This window comes from Daphnia magna, linkage group LG8 (genome assembly GCF_020631705.1).
Source record: "Daphnia magna isolate NIES linkage group LG8, ASM2063170v1.1, whole genome shotgun sequence".
NCBI classification, from domain to species: Eukaryota; Metazoa; Arthropoda; class Branchiopoda; order Diplostraca; family Daphniidae; genus Daphnia; species Daphnia magna.
This window is the reverse complement of record NC_059189.1, coordinates 2,694,052-2,709,623: the sequence shown is the minus strand read 5'-3', so window position 1 is coordinate 2,709,623 and position 15,572 is coordinate 2,694,052. Positions and strand designations below refer to the sequence as shown.

General features: G+C 39.7%; 2 protein-coding genes and 1 long non-coding RNA gene across 4 annotated transcripts in view; 2 read left to right on the top strand and 1 right to left on the bottom strand.

Annotated features, from left to right (window-relative positions):
• The first annotated feature begins 18 nt into the window (after positions 1 to 18).
• LOC116928735 (LIM domain kinase 1) lies at positions 19 to 3,997 on the top strand. Of its 2 annotated transcripts, none has more exons than XM_032935825.2 (10): positions 19 to 127; positions 552 to 654; positions 751 to 865; positions 929 to 1,062; positions 1,126 to 1,335; positions 1,453 to 1,585; positions 1,673 to 2,251; positions 2,318 to 2,845; positions 2,910 to 3,171; positions 3,242 to 3,997. In XM_032935825.2, exons 1-10 carry the CDS (start codon positions 115 to 117, stop codon positions 3,421 to 3,423), a joined length of 2,259 nt encoding a protein of 752 aa, XP_032791716.1. In that variant the 5' UTR covers positions 19 to 114; the 3' UTR covers positions 3,424 to 3,997. The 2 variants fall into 2 exon arrangements, with proteins under 2 accessions (XP_032791716.1, XP_032791715.1); XM_032935824.2 differs by lacking the exon at positions 19 to 127 and adding an exon at positions 431 to 461.
• A 703-nt stretch (positions 3,998 to 4,700) lies between these two features.
• Positions 4,701 to 6,241, bottom strand: LOC116928756. The gene is made up of 4 exons (XR_004397371.2): positions 5,902 to 6,241; positions 5,547 to 5,813; positions 5,291 to 5,460; positions 4,701 to 5,204 (listed from the first exon to the last, which is right to left on the bottom strand). It is a non-coding gene; the product is annotated as an uncharacterized LOC116928756 (long non-coding RNA).
• The window catches only part of LOC116928731, a 34,023-nt gene continuing 23,389 nt past the window's right edge, over positions 4,939 to 15,572 (top strand). The window contains exons 1-2 of the mRNA XM_045177726.1: positions 4,939 to 5,171; positions 7,679 to 8,098. Coding sequence (XP_045033661.1) covers positions 7,871 to 8,098 — 228 coding nt within the window. The 5' untranslated portion in view covers positions 4,939 to 5,171; positions 7,679 to 7,870. The remainder of the gene's footprint in view (positions 5,172 to 7,678; positions 8,099 to 15,572) is intronic.

The window sequence follows — 15,572 nt, the reverse complement described above, 5'->3', positions numbered from 1 at the left end:
GTCGAATAACACCACGTGTAAAAAACAGACGAAATTAAAATCGCATTTGTCTAGTATCGATACTTATGAAGTAACCGAACAGAATTCATTCCTGACATTGTTGTGCTAAACGCAATGGAAACCACTAGTATGTTTATTATCAATCTGTGTTTTATTTTGAATTATTTGACATTATTAAGATAATCTAGAGTTCTTGTGTGAACTTTTTAAACCTATAATGGCAAAATTAAGCTTATTTCCAACATTAATTGAAATTTAAGGCTAAAACAAGTGAGAAATTGAGCTGTCAAATATTGTTGATAAGGAGTGGGGTGGGCGTTGAAAAATTTGAGATAGTGCTTATAAACGGGCGTCTTTTCATTCGTTTAAGCATTAATTATACGTGTTATTCGTTAAACGTTGGGTTTAAAGTTCAAGTCAAATGTTAAAATGACATGTCATAATTATGATTTTACCACATGGTGTGATTGGAAGTTTATCCCTTTCAATCTTTATTAAAGTTAAAATATTTCCTCTATAAGAAATTAATTTTATGCTTTCTGTTCTATTAGATGATGTGGCTAAACCAAATGTTTGTTCAGCCTGCCTTAATCACATCCATGATAATGAGTATATTGAAGCACTGAATAAAGAATGGCACAGTGACTGCTTCAGGTAAATCTACCTAGAAAAAATTATAAACACTTAGATTATTTCTTATCAGTTGTTCTGTTTTTATTTATAAATTTCTTTGATAAAACTAATTTCCAGGTGTTCTGTGTGTGACGAAACCCTCTCAGATTGGTACTTTGAAAAAGGTGACATTTTGTTTTGCCAAATGCACTATTGGGCAAAATATGGACAGTCCTGCCAACAATGTTCCCAAGTAACACTGCCCGTCAATGTGACATGCCTATGAGGCCAATAACCTTATCTTTGTCATTCATAGTTGATAACTGGGGGCCCTGTCATGGTAGCAGGAGACCACAAATTTCACCCAGAGTGTTTTCAATGTAGTTCGTGTCGCTGCTTTATAGGAGATGGAGACTCGTATGCTCTTGTTGAACGATCGAAACTATATTGGTATGATAAAAAAACCAAAAATATTTTTCTTTTATAGTCTGATTTCAGTTTTACATTTATCAGTGGGTCCTGCTACAAGAGACAAATGCAACCACTAAGTCAAAAGGTAACAGGTGGACCAGGCGTCAACAGGAAACCTCACTCGATCCAACTACTGGCTCTGGGTCCGGTACCAGAAGGGCAGCGTCATCATATCAAATTAGCTGTTCAAGATGACGCAATGAGCAAAATCCCCACTTTATCCGATGTTTACCGGGGTTTGCGGATATCTGAGTAAGTAGAGACTCTGCCAAACCGCATCCGGCATGATTTAGTTATTGTTCCTGAACACACAAAAAAAGAGAGTATGGAGTAACAGTCCCATGAAATAATGGTAGCCTCATTGCATAGGCTTGATACCAGTAGTGATTTGATGTCACTTCATATTGGCGACCGGTTGCTTGAGGTGAACGGCATGCCAGTTAAAGATCAGTCGCTAGAGAAAATTGAAAGTTTACTTCGTTCGCCTGAATCTACGTTACAGGTAATTTTAATTCACTTTTGGTTCATTAAAACGCAGTCTCAATAAAGATTTATCTAAAATGGGTTTTATTTCTTCTTAAAATTACAGTTGACTATCGAGCATGAACCGGAAACAACAGTTTCGCGATCAAGACGACAGAGCGCTCCGCCGCTTAATGTTTTACGGGGTTGCGCCGATATCTTATCGCAAAAGCTTGCTGCCACTTTCCCACGTGACAAAATATCACGCGATAAGGAAAGAGCTGAACGCATGTTTAAATTAGCCGCCGTAGGTCGTACACGACAACGATTGCGCAATCCACGGGGTACCCGTGAACGGTCTTCCTCCATGCCTAGGCTGTTGGACAGTTCTTCGTTAGACCCAGATGTGCCAGTGAATATGAACCATTTCAACTATAATCGACTCAAAAGTCCAGGCGATCGTGACTATCGAGATGAAGAATGTGAATTATCACGGACTCAATCGTTTCGCGTTCACCCTCACAGCCGAAAGAACATTCACACACAGAAAATATTCCGGGCATCAGACCTTGTCCTAGGTGAACTCATTGGCTCGGGTTTCTTTGGACGCGTCTTCAGAGTGACACATCGTGAAACTAATCAAGTTTATGTGTTGAAAGAACTCTATCGAGTAGATGAAGAGGCACAAAATAATTTCATCAAAGAGGTTGGTATAAAATAGACATTATTCGCTTTTGAATGTAATTTAACAACTTTTTTCTTATGGAAAAAGGTGGCGGTGATGCGGACGCTTAGTCATAGTAACGTCCTACGTTTCATCGGCATCCTGTATAAAGATAAACGTCTAAATCTAGTGACAGAATTTATCGCTGGTGGAACGCTAAAAGGATTATTGCATGATTCAAACGAGCCACTGCCATGGGAACAACGAGTCTCGTTCGCCAAAGACATAGCAGCTGGAATGGCTTACCTCCATTCTAAAAGCATCATCCATCGTGACCTTAATTCCAATAATTGTCTAGTGAGAGAAGATCGTTCGGTGGTGGTCGCAGATTTTGGTCTGGCCAGAATCATGCGAGCCGATAGCCCGTCACGGACCATTGCACCCAACGGGCGTGGATTGATGGGATGTCGTAACAGCACGACTCCTTCACCATCCGCACGAAGACCAAAGAAATACGAACGAAAGAAAAGATACACTGTAGTAGGAAATCCTTATTGGATGGCCCCGGAAATGTTGACGGGCAAAAAGTATGATGAAAAAGTGGACATCTTTAGTTTTGGCATTGTTCTTTGCGAGGTAGGAAATATTCTGAGTGGAATTCTCTTTTTGAATTTAACTTTTCGTTTTTATTATTTCACAGATTATTGGACGAGTTGAAGCAGATCCGGATTACTTGCCGCGATCAGGTGACTTTGGTCTCAACCAGACTGCATTTCGTGAAAAGTTTTGTCTTAATTGCCCGGAACCATTCTATCGAATCGCATTCCTATGTTGCGATCTCAATCCAGACAAGCGGCCTCCCTGCGAAGTCATTGAGGTCTGGCTTGAAAGTTTAGCACTCCATTTAGCCGTAGGTGCGGCCATTCCACAGGATCTTCTTGTTGACATTTACACCTACGCCGGTATTTCCTTTCTCGGTGAACTCTTATTGCGAATAGAAATAGATTTCATGGGGATTTTTATATTTCCTAGGTCGAAGTTCCAGTTCGTCTGAATCGACGACACCGACGGAAGGTGTCTCGCCTGAAATCCGTTCCACTCCCATGACACCTATTTCTCCATTGCGCACAATCTGCGAAGCGACTCACGATCTGACATTGGAAAGTCCTCCTACTTCGCCTAGTTATTGCACTGTCGACGTTGCTCATCTCTGATTTGAAAATAACAAAAATGTAAGTAAAAGCATTTAGCAAAATTAATATTTTAAGCATTACCTGCCGAAGATTGGCATCCTGGTGCATGAAACTCGATGCTAATCGTCCTGTTACGCGTCCAGCTCCAGTATTTCCTTTCCGCAATCACTTGACAGGGTTTCCTGGAGCCATTTAAATTCTTCTCAGGATAATCCTATTTTTCTTTTTTCTTTAAAATCTTCTTTGCTTTTTGTTTCTACGAAAACACCTGTTTATTATTATTCTACCTGGTTTACAAAGTCGCCCAATCCATCATATCCTTTCGCTTCAGCGTCATGAGGAAGGGCAAGAATTTTCTAATATTCTTCTTCCCTTTTGTAAACGGAATGTCATAATGGATTTGATCGATTTTCATAAACATGGTTTATTCATTCTCTCAAGTATGTGTATATTCCGGCCGACATGTTATCGATTGACAAAAAGGTTTCCTTAACTTTGTTATCAGATATTATAAATATATTTGTAATGTATAAAAGTTGTGTAATGGTGCCACGCACTAACAGAATCTAAAATTATAATACGGAGATTCCTTTCAGCCTTGTTTATTCTTTCGCTTTCTTTCTTTTAAAAAATTTTACGATCGTCGAGAGAAATCGAATGGTGGAACGTCCTGCTTGTCTGTGATCATATACAGCTGTTTTTGGAGGTCGGGAGAACGCGCGCGGAAAAAATTCGTGATTGTTTCTGCCTCGGGCGTTCTTTTTTCCCCCCGAGTGTATGTGTTTCGTCTGTCTGTTGGTTATCGTTCTTGAGGGCTCTTCTTCCACTTTTTTTTTTTCATTTATATTTGTTATTTGTCAGATATGCATTTTTTCTTCTTTTTGAGAGGGTTCTGATATGTAATGTGATGATCCTCTTCCCTCCAGCCACCCGCGGGACGGAATTTCGTGAAAACAAAAAAAAATTCTCATTTTAGCACGGGTTTCAAACAATGCCGAGCGATTGTGAGCACATATTTAATAACTTTTCATAAGCAAATTCCAGAGAAACACGCACGTATTCCAGACTTGGTATTTTTGTTCATTAAAAAAACAGGCAAAAAAAAATCAGTCAAGGTAAAATGTTATGGTCGAAGGTCGTATAAATGAAAGAGAAAGAAAAAAAAATGTGATATACGTATATGTAACTCTTTGACTGATTTTTTCTTTCTTTTATTATCGCGTTAGAGTGTCTGTGTGTGTATAGTAGTTTTTATAGATTTTTGCCCATGTCCCTCTCAGAAAAAAAAAGTTGAAGGCAACCAGTATTTTTATGTATTGTTTGACCGGCGCCACGAGAATGTATAGTAAGATGTATAATAGTATATAGGAAAGAATGGCACATACAATAGCAAAACACGACGCATAGGTTTTTTTTTTTTTTGTGGTCCGTTCGCAAAGTTTTAGCTGCGAAAGGATTATAGCTCGTTTGGGCAAACGGGCAATTCTCTCTTTCTCGCTTTCCTTCTTGTTTCCTTTTCTTAAAGAGGGCGGGCTGTTTTATTCAGTTGCCAAGCTGACTCGGTCTAGAGAGGAAGCCAGTGTTTGTGCCTCTCTCTTCTTTAAGGATATATTAAAGTGTCTTGTTGTTTTTTTTCTTCGGTGCGTGTCGGCGGCCAATCAGCAGCGAGCAGCACGTGCGCATTCAGTTTATCATCATATCCTCTTCTTGGAAATAAAAACAACAAGAAGAAGGAAACCGAAAGCTTCAGAAATCCAGGCTTTCATAAGGTAATGCAGCTACCACACGCGTAATTATTTATGCTATAAAGAAACGCAAATAAAGTGTTGTTATGTATCTCGTGCTTTCTACGATGGGAGGGGATGAAGTGTTATCAACGCATACGTACGGTTTAAAAGGTCACGTGTGTCACATGATACGATTTTTCATACCGCCAAATAAATCGCTGATATTCTGGACTCTTATCAGGCGAATGATTTAGTCCGTGTGCAAACGAATTAGTATGGCATTCGTTAAAGAGATTGTCTGCCACCGATCACGCCGATTGAATGCCGCAGGCTGCAATAGTTATGACATAATTAGAAACTGGGCTAACGTACCGATAAATTGTTTCATTTCAATGCCTTGGGGCTCTCCAGACTCACGTTTGGGCATAGCTCCGGTCGTTTAAGTTGTGCAGTTTCAAAAGTTCATTCTCCTATTTCTTTTTTTCCTCTTCCGTGATAGTAGAGCGAACGCAGCATCGAGAATGTCGAATAACGAAATGATGAGAAGAGAGATACCAAGGTCGCGAGTCATTATGTGGGATGATAGAGCGTTCGTGAATCTGGCAGCACTGTTGGCGTGCCAACTTTTGATTGCCTTGCCACAGCAGGCGAAATTCTTTCAATTTTTTGTTGTTGGTTATCCATCTAAACGAAGAAAAAAAGACCGAAAAAGAACCAGAAAAATAGCATAAACGCATACTGGCAAAAAAATCAAAAAACGTGATGGGTTTACTTAGTGAACAAACATGTTGGTTATGGAGACTCTTGCTCGTTTTTATTTAAACCCATCAGGTCAAATTGATTCGTGATTTTTGCCCTTGTCTATAGTTTTCCACTGTACACGTTTTTTTTTCTTTTTAAGGGGGGAGGGAATTTCCTCTGTCAGTTGTGTATGAAATACAATCGACCTTGTTGGTGGTCGTTTTTGTTATTCTGAAATTAAAATTTTTAATGTAAAGACTCCGTACGTTGTTACGTTCATGTCACGACTGAAGAGTACAATATTCCACTAGAGTTATTACACATATCTGCAGCTCCTTTCCTACACTACGCGAGCTGTATACGCAGCAGACTCAAATATCATAATTTGACGCACGTGCATTCCTCGGCATCCGGTTCGATGCCAAGTCGTCACGAAATTATCCCACGTAGTAAATGGCTATTTTTCTGTTGGTCGACATTTGTTAATCTTTAAAGTTATTTCGTGAAGATAATTTTTTTTTATGACTTTGTTTGTAAAGTTGGCTGAGCTTGTCAGATTTTGTTGATACCACAAACTAACTGTAGCCGTGCAACTTTTCTTTTTCGAGTCAAGAAATTATTTTGCCCACGGCTTGCCATTATTTTTTATCTGACATTGATCTTAATGTGGAAAATGTAAAATCTTTAGCCAAATATTTTGTGGAAATTACAAAAATTAAAAAGAATTGCAACGTTGCACGACAACGTTTGCCACTGAAAAGGCTCGAGTAGAAAGAGATTTCAAGTGAACCATGCGGTCACTTGTTTTCTTCTCCCGTTTCGTTTTCTTTGTTTAGGTCGTTAAAAGAAAACTAAACTCTTGTGTAAAATCAGAGGGTTATTAGTTACCTTTTACACCTTTTTTCGTGTGCGAGGAAACTGTTTTTATGCTTTTAACTGCATTGTGGCCCATTCAAGGAAATGATTCTCGTAGTCCAGTAAGTAGCCATTTTAAGTTCCTAATTGTTCCATGCCACATTTCGTTTTCGAGCTTCCGTGAGCCTTGGTGCTGCCAGATGTCTTACATTATGGTTACTCCAACTCTTTCACTGCCCAGAACCACGTGTGTAAATTAAATTTCCAGAATGTTCGATGCTCGTTGAACTCGTGTTGTTGTCTGTAGACCCTGTAGTAGAATGGATTTCATCTACAATTGCACTCTCAATTTGCTTTAGAGTTTACCACGTTTTAAATCCTTGAATCGAAATTGAAGCCAAAAAAATTGGAAATCGACTATTAACTCTGCCAAGTCATGCAAGAAAAATAGAAATTTTTTAAAACATTTTTCCTTCGACGGAAAAGAATGAAATGACGAGAATAGCTCATAAATGGGTTTCTCTGTCATATAATGGGAGAGGCAAGTCCTGTTGGATATCTTGGATACATTACTCTGACTTGAAAGCTCATACTTACAATAGCTGCACATAAAAATGGCGGGTAATTATGGCGCGGTGTAAGAGAAAATGGGCGGGAAACACTAGAATTGTCTGTAAATGGAGTAAAAGTATGGATATTCGAGCCGGACGCAAATGTAAAGAAAATGTTTTTTTCTTTTTGTTTTTGGCACGACCTCGTCTTGATTGGTTATCGTTAACCTTGAAAAAAGAAATGTCTTGAATGTTGTCCTTTCAATCTTTTTTAAAAAGTACGAAAACATTTTGTATTGGCAAGTTTCCCATCAATTTTGTGAGCTACGACAACGTTTTGAATCGTTGTCTCCAAAACATGTTATGAAACTTAAATTTTAATTATGTTTTACTGTTGTGTAGGAAAAAGGAGAAAGAAGATACTGTGCCACTTGACTCGCCGGAAGTGGGGGCTGGGTTGCCAATAGGACAAAAAAGATTTTTGGCAAAAAAGCAAAACAAAAAGAACACAATGGGAGAAATAGGGCATTTGATATGAGCTGATAGTTCCTGGAAACTCTCTTTCTCTCTCTCTCTTTGATTTGAGGGAGGCAAATGAGAGAAAAAAGAGAGAAAGAGATGTGCGAGTGTAGTAAGCGGCACCTGCAGCGGAACGGCGGGCAATTGACGGGCAATAACATCGTCCTCGGAGCATCGGCAGAGCACGTCAATGGCTACATCAAGCACGTCATGCGCCATCACAAGGGTAGAGGAGGAGGTCACTGCCCACTAATCAACCGTACCGCAACCACTCCCGTCCGCCACCAGGCCAGCAACAAAATCGTGAGTCCATAAAACTATTTACCTTTTTCTTTTTTTTTTATTCCTCCCGCCTGTTTTTAAGAATCGTCAACTTGGGAGGCAGATCAAAGTTCAAATGGTTGCCGCACCTTATTTTTCCGTTCAATCAACTTCGCCCATCCATCCACTTTTTTTTTCCCCGCTCGGTCATTTGAATAGATTTCCATTTCCTCGTTTTCTTTGTCAACTTTTTTTCCCCCCTCCCATCGGATTGCGTAAACTATGAAAGGTGAATGGAACAAAGATGATGACCCGGAACCGGAAACTTGTTTGTTTTTTTTTTCTACATTTTTTTTTTCTTTTTTATCTTTTGCCATCAGGGCACGACAACGACGTCCAAAAAAAGAGACGTGACCCGCGGTCGAGCTTTTAAAGAATTTTCCATTTGATTTTCCCATTTTTCATTTTTGTTTTTTCTTGTTGTGCTCCCTCTCCTTTTGTCGTGGCTCATTTACATAATGATCTGCTTCACGGCGTTCTTTGGCTTTTAAAAATATTTCTTTTTATCGTTTAACTTGTGCGTTGCATGCTGCGTGCGTACACATTGATCCGGCCGCCAAAACGATGGTGGTGCAACAGGTGGTCTAAACCGGACACGGCCTTTTTTCATTCTCCATTCTTTTCTTTTCTTTTTTTCCATTTTTTTATCGGCCGTACTTTCTCATCACGCTCACGACAATTGGGGGCAGAACCGAAAAGAATAAATGCGGCCATTATTCTTCTCGGTATTACTTGATGTACAAAACGTTTGTACTCGGCAGAGAATGAAGCGATTGAAACTAGGGAAAAAACGGGAATATCGTTTTCAAAATTTATTTTTTGTTTTTGAAAGTGTGTCAAACGCATTTTTTTTTCTTTTTAAAAATCTTCTTTCTGCCCTTTTGTTGTGTGTCTCGTGTTTGTTTTTGAGTGTGTGCGGGGTAGTAAAACATCATCGCTTTTCACAGGGCCAAATGTATTCGGCAATGGCCAACGTGTGCGGAAAACTCGGCCTTAAAAAAAAACAAACACTGTCCAGCTGAGAGAGCCTTTATTCTCTCTAAAATAAAAAAGGCTTATTCAAATTTTTGTATTTTTCTTAAAATCCCTGTCGACGATTGGAATCTCAAAAAGAATGTGCCTATCGTGGTACATGATGGTACACGGTAAATTTCGTCTCAACATCAGTCGGCCCGTCTCTTTGGAGGCTTGGCTCTTTACCAGTTTATACTGAAGAGCTGAAGCCACCTTTGTTTCTTTTGCGTGGGTCGTGCCTTGGTGCAAAAGAGAGAAAGAAAGAAAAAAGGCAAGAAGAAAGGGACAAGCCAAAAGGGAAATAAAAACGAATAAAAAAAAAAAGAAGAAAATCCGTTTTTCTTTCTGGCCGCGTGTTGTGAACGGCGACGCAGCCCGTCGCCGCTCTCTCGCTCAGCGTTCGTTGAAAACAAGCAAAAAGGAGAGCCGTTTCTTTGCAGCTTGTTTAGTCGTCCGGCAGTTGTGCACGTGACGATAGACACAAAAAGTGGACAATGCAAGAAAGAGAGGGAAAACAATAACAAACACGACCGACTCTTTCTTGACTAGTGTTTCCCCCTTTTTAAATTTGCGTTTTCAGTTGATCTGTGTGCGAGTGCCAATCACATTGTTTTTAAACAACCCACAAAACGCAGCTTTTCTTTGTTTTTTTCTTAAAAATTGAACGTGTTCAAGTGCTCTTTTCTACATCAGCCGGACGAAAAGTAGCGTAGTGAATCAGACGCTAGTGCTCTACAATCCAATTAAATCGTGCTTGATTCTTTTGCGCGAAAAACTCTTCGGGCGTGCGAGGGGAGGAATCGATCAGCTGTTGTATCTGAGAGATTTTTCCGTTGGCACAAAGAGAAGAAGAAGAAGAACAAGAAGAAGAAAAGGGAGGGATTTCATTTTAGTTATTGGCTCGTTTCGACTGTTGCCGTCCTGTGTTGTGTGCTGAGTGTGTCTCTCCGTCCTTGGCCTCGGTGTCCCGTAAAAGGTGCATGTCACGCGCGCGTGTGTGTGTGTGCCTTTTCCCTTTTGATAATACCCTCCTAAGAACATTCGGTGGCATAAAAACAGCAACACCCTGAAGGAGAGGTAAGAAAAAAACAAAACAAAACAAAACAAGCCTGAAGATAGTTTGTTTGACGGGTTGCTCTGTGATTTTTCAACGTTTTTGGCGTACGGGCAAAAAAGGGGGGCACGGGACACTTGGGTCTTCGTTTGTTGTTATTGACAACAACGCCATCTAGCAGTCGATATGGGAACTGTTTGCTGCGCTCCTTTACCTCGTCCGGCGAACCGTCCATCATCGCAACCCAGCGATAGTCCCGACATTGGAAAGCAGCAAGTCAAGGTAGATGAATCCAAATTCCTCGCGTAACTAACTGTCGGTAATACCCATGATTAAATAACACGAAACGAAATGAAAATTCAAATGTAGTCCTTGACAAGTTTGGAAAGGGAAATGCATTTTTCTCCAATGATTTGGCCTGAAAGGGTGTGGGGTGGGGGCAGTACAATCGCGGGGGGTTCGACATAGAAATAAATTCAAAGTAACCTTAACTTTTTGCTAGACACCAGGGTGTGAGAGCTCTAATATGAAACTATAGGCGGTAGACATTCATTTTCTTGACAAGCGGCAAACACAATTGGAAACATTTGATTGTGATGAATTGCCAATGTGTTTTCTTTCCATCGTCTTTGAAAACTAAAAAAAAACTAAAAAGAAATCCTCTTCGTTTTTTAACTGTGGACGTTAGCCCAAGGTTTTTTATACTTTGCTAGAATTTTGATGAATCTCTCGTTTGTTTGGGATCCACATTTGTCCTCATTGCTATGAATCCCAGACTAACGAAAAAAAAAGAAATCCTATTGAACTGTTAAATCGAGCTACATTAATTCAATATTTTTAAGATAATTCACACACGTGCGGGGAACGTCCACCGCATTTTAATTCGTTCGACGAACTGTCGGCTAGATATTCCCGCATTTATCATCTTCCTGTTTTTCTTATTCCGAATTTTTTCTTTCCCTTTCGACTCTTAATTTCCTCTTTGAAGTTATGATTTGCTGGAATAATCAGCTTTCCGTTCTCTTGTTGTTGTTGTACAATCACATTGTTGAGTTAATGACGGTTCGCATGAATCATCGTCGGAAGTGCCGAAAGGTGCGGTCTGTTCCCATCGCCCGTTGATCACGATTTCTTTTGTTTGGAAGTCGAATATAGGTATCCTTAATAAATCGTGGGATGTTTTGAGACCTCAGGCATTTAAAGTTTAAAAAAACCAAAAAAAAAAGCTAAGGAAAACCCTGTACCGTGTGTGTGTGTGTATGTTTTCTCTTAGTCATTAGTTACAAGATATCGTGGATGAACACTGTTATCATCCGAAACACCGTATCAGCGAACCGGAACCTTTTGAAATTCTAAAATATGCCTCTCCGTTCTCTCTGCAGGTCATTAAAAATAACGAAAATATGAAGTGGTGAATCAGCGTTAAAAATGTCCGATAAAGATGAAGTAAAAAGCCAATAACATCAGTTGAATTAATCATTTTTTTTTTTAATCTTACAAAGAAAACCGAAAAGTTCAAAGTACAATTTGGACTCTTCAACTGTTTATGTTGGTTGGTAATGTTCAGTCAGATTACACGTTGTAATGATGGGAACATGTGAGAATTCACGACTCAAAGGGTCGAGAACTGTTGAGAAACTTCCAGACGGCCAGTTGCACGAGCGTCGTGACCTCTCTGAAAGGAATAGGTTTTTCTCTTTTTGACTGACCCTGTCAGATTCAGGGTTTTCCTGGGCCATTTTTGAAGAGGAGTAATACAGAAAAGCCCTAAGGTGATTCATCGGCATAACAATAAAGGAATCCCGAAACGAAGAAAAAGAATTGACTTTTCTATTTCTTTTTGTTCAACGAATTTAAAATCAAAACTTGTTGGCAGCCATTTTCTCTCTCTGTCGGCGTGTGTGCACTCCACCCAAGAAAATATATAAGAAGGCCTCGCATTAGTGCGTGTGCCACATGTCCGTCTCTTTCTGAATTTTTGTTTTTTGAAGAAGAAGAAAATTTCAGAAGGTTCTGTTTTGTTTTTTCTTCTTTCTTCTTTTCGAAATTTTTATTTTTTCAGACTCCTTTTTTGAATGTGTAATCGCGGGCGTTATAGAGACAACGCCTTCTGTCGGGTTGTTTTTCGACTACGATTTTCAGCGCCTCGTTGTGTTCGCTTTACTCACATAAAAGCGAAAAATAAAGAATCAAAAGAAAAGTGCCCTCTTTTCTTTCTTGCTCGTCGTTTTGTATCGTAAATTATCTCCGTTTCCAATCATATCCTATTGCCAATGTATGCAGATAGACGTGCTGCACGTATATACTAGCACAGGGCCACATTTGGATGGCAATGCGCCCTCAGCTTCTTTTTGGATGTTCAATAAAAACGGACAAAAAGGAAGCGACTAACCATGGCCGTCATAAAACATTTTCGAAACACACGAATGATGACGAGAGAATTTTTTTATCCGTTAAAGCGAATTTAGCGATCTAAACATCCCTCGTTTTTTTTTTCTCCCACCGACCCCCTCCAACCCGATTGACGTGGCGCTCGTCGTCCCCGTTTCCATAACAACCGCTAAACTGCTAAAAAAGTTTGGCATTGAGCCAAAACAGCGCTAGTGTATATATATATATATATATATATATACTATATATGTGGGAGATTTTTCAGTTTTGTTTTTTCTTTTTTTTTTTCTTTTTTTTTTCTTTCCTTCAAGTTTTCGTTGCAAGTTCGAGTGGTATGTGTGGAGTCTGGACCCATCTGGCAGCTTTTCTAGACACATTCCCATTCCTCCCTTTTGCCCGATTCCTTCACACAGTGGTGTGTGTGTGTGTGTGTGTGTATCTGTGGACAGAGGCAGCCAGCAGCAGCAGCAGCAGCGTGAATGGTTCTCGTGCTCAGTTGACTCAGGTGGTGCCGACCGGTCAGTCACGACGTTGTCGAGCTCTATCCTCATTCACTCACTTGAGATATCCCGTCTTTTGTGTGTGTCTGTGTGTGTGTCTGTGTGTGTGTCTTCTTGAATTTCAAAGTAACCAGTTAGCGGGCCATCGTTGTCTTCTCGGAACCTTGAAAAAGAAGAAGAAGGAAATCAAAATACAAAGGGGATTTTCTTTTTTTCTTATTTTCGTGTGGTGGAAAGTGAGAACAAACAAAACGTTTGTATTTGAACGGAGGAGGAAAATGGGATGCTATTAGTTAGGCCGTTCTTCTCTCGCCCCATTGAAAAGTGTCGTCGAATAAATCAGTATAAAAGGAAATCTTTAAAAAATCAAAAAATCCCTGTGAATGTGTGCGTATTTTTGATTAGTAGCCAAAAAAACGGACTGTAAGAATTTTTTTTTTTTTTAGGTTCTTGTTATTACGTCTTTTCTTTCTTAACACACCAACCTCCCCGCCGCCAAATATAAACGTGTTGGGTGTCGAAACAGTTTTTCGTTCTCTGGGTGTAGGTGACGATGGGTTCTTCTTCTTCTTTAGGGAGGCAGATGTCGCACTAGGACATTTTTTTGTTGTTGATGTTTTGAAGAACCTTCTCCTCGTTCGACTAACAGTTTTGCGGTTCTCTGCGTGTTGTTTGTGTACGCGTGTGCGAGTTTCCTTTTTGGCCGGACACCCATTCGCAGATTTGGCCGTTAGTGCACAGTTGCGTCGTACGCGTTTTCTTCCCAAAGTGGTAGAGAAAAGAGAGAGAGAGAATTCAAAGTCAACTCTCAAGGACAAAGAGGAATGTTTCGCCCTTGGTAAGGGCCCCCAAAACACTTTTGCGTCCAACGGTTTTTTTTTGTTTGTTTTTTGTTTCCTTTGTTTCCTTTTGTGTTTTTCGCGTTCGTTTCGACCGTTAAGACCGAAATCATAAAAGATGGATCAATTCCAGCAGCACACAGTCACGAATAGGGCTGGTAATATAGTCCCGAAATTCTATCAGCGGAGTCAGTCGGTGGTGGACCGAAACAGCGCATCCGATACGGGTCCGCCATCGCATAAGTCCCTGCATCAGCCCGAATGGCCTGGCCCACCCGTGCCAGTCAGATCCGAACGTCGTGGCGCATTCCGGCGAAGGGTGAGCTTCTTTTTTCTTTCTCTTTCAGAGACGTTTTTTCTTTTTATCTTCTTCTTCTTTTTCGGCCATAACAAATGATGGCATCGATGTCTGGTTTTCTTTTCCCTTCTAATTTTATAGCCAGGGAACTCTTTGGAAATGAAGGGACTTGTTTGACATGTTAAATGGGTGTTGGCTTCTTTTAGGGACAGCCTGAAAATTGTCAACACGAAAATCAAAGGAAAACAGGGCGTATTTTTGTTGTTGTCTCTTTGTGTTGTTTTCACGTTTCGTGTCATATCTCATCGCAACAGAAGACGATTGAAACAGTTTGACTTGGTAACATTATTATCACGGGCAGACAGCTTCAAAAGGAGGAGTTTCGTACTTATCATGCTCTTATTTCTTCGGCTGTCTTTATTGAAAAAAAGAGAGAAAACTGTCACAAGACGGGAGGGACTTTGAAAATGTCAACCAACTCCCGATTTTCTCGATCGGTCCCGATTTCGACTGTATACACGTTTCATTAATACCACAAAACAGACGGGTGAAAGATGTCAGATAACCCTTTTTCTTTTTTATTTTGATTTCGAAGGATACGCGCCACTTTATTTTGTTTGGTATTAAATCAACACGTAGACACGAATGTAAGGGCAGCTCGTGTAACGACAAGTTCATTTTTTATTTTTTTTTTTACTTGAGATTTTGCTATTGCTGTGTGATAGCAATGTTTGTTTGTTTTTTTTTATTGGCGAAGAAATCAAACGGCAACAGGGCGTTAGTTGTAATCTCACGCTAGATGCCGACTGGATCCGTTTATATCTATAATCCTTTTGAATTTTATTTTTCCTCTAAATTATTTGAATCTTCGTGATGAAACCATTTTAATTGCAAATTTCTGATTGTCCTTTTAGAGATTGCTTGTTCAGTAATAAAGAGGAATAAATAAAGATAACATGAATGGTTAAATAATGATGCCTTGTCGCACCAGTCAACAGCTTTATGTTGACAGGTGTCCCGCAACGTGTTTCTTCTCAGAAAATTCAAATGAATTCCTCCCCTTGTAAAAGAGAGAAAAAAAAAAATTGTGTTTTTTTTTTCTTTATATTTTTCAATATCAGAATAACGGATGGGAAAGTAGTGATGATGAATGTTGGCCGCTTTGAATGGGCCGCCTTTAAAATGGCGGAGAAAAAAGAAGATTTTATTTCATTTTTATCGGCCACTCAGAATTGAAATAAAAAAAAGGATTAGTTTGTAATAGACTAGTATCCATCATTCGAGATAAGAGAAACGAATAAAGTGCGCTATAAAATTGAAAATGAAGCAAAAAAAAAAAAAAAAAAAGAGGCAAATCTAA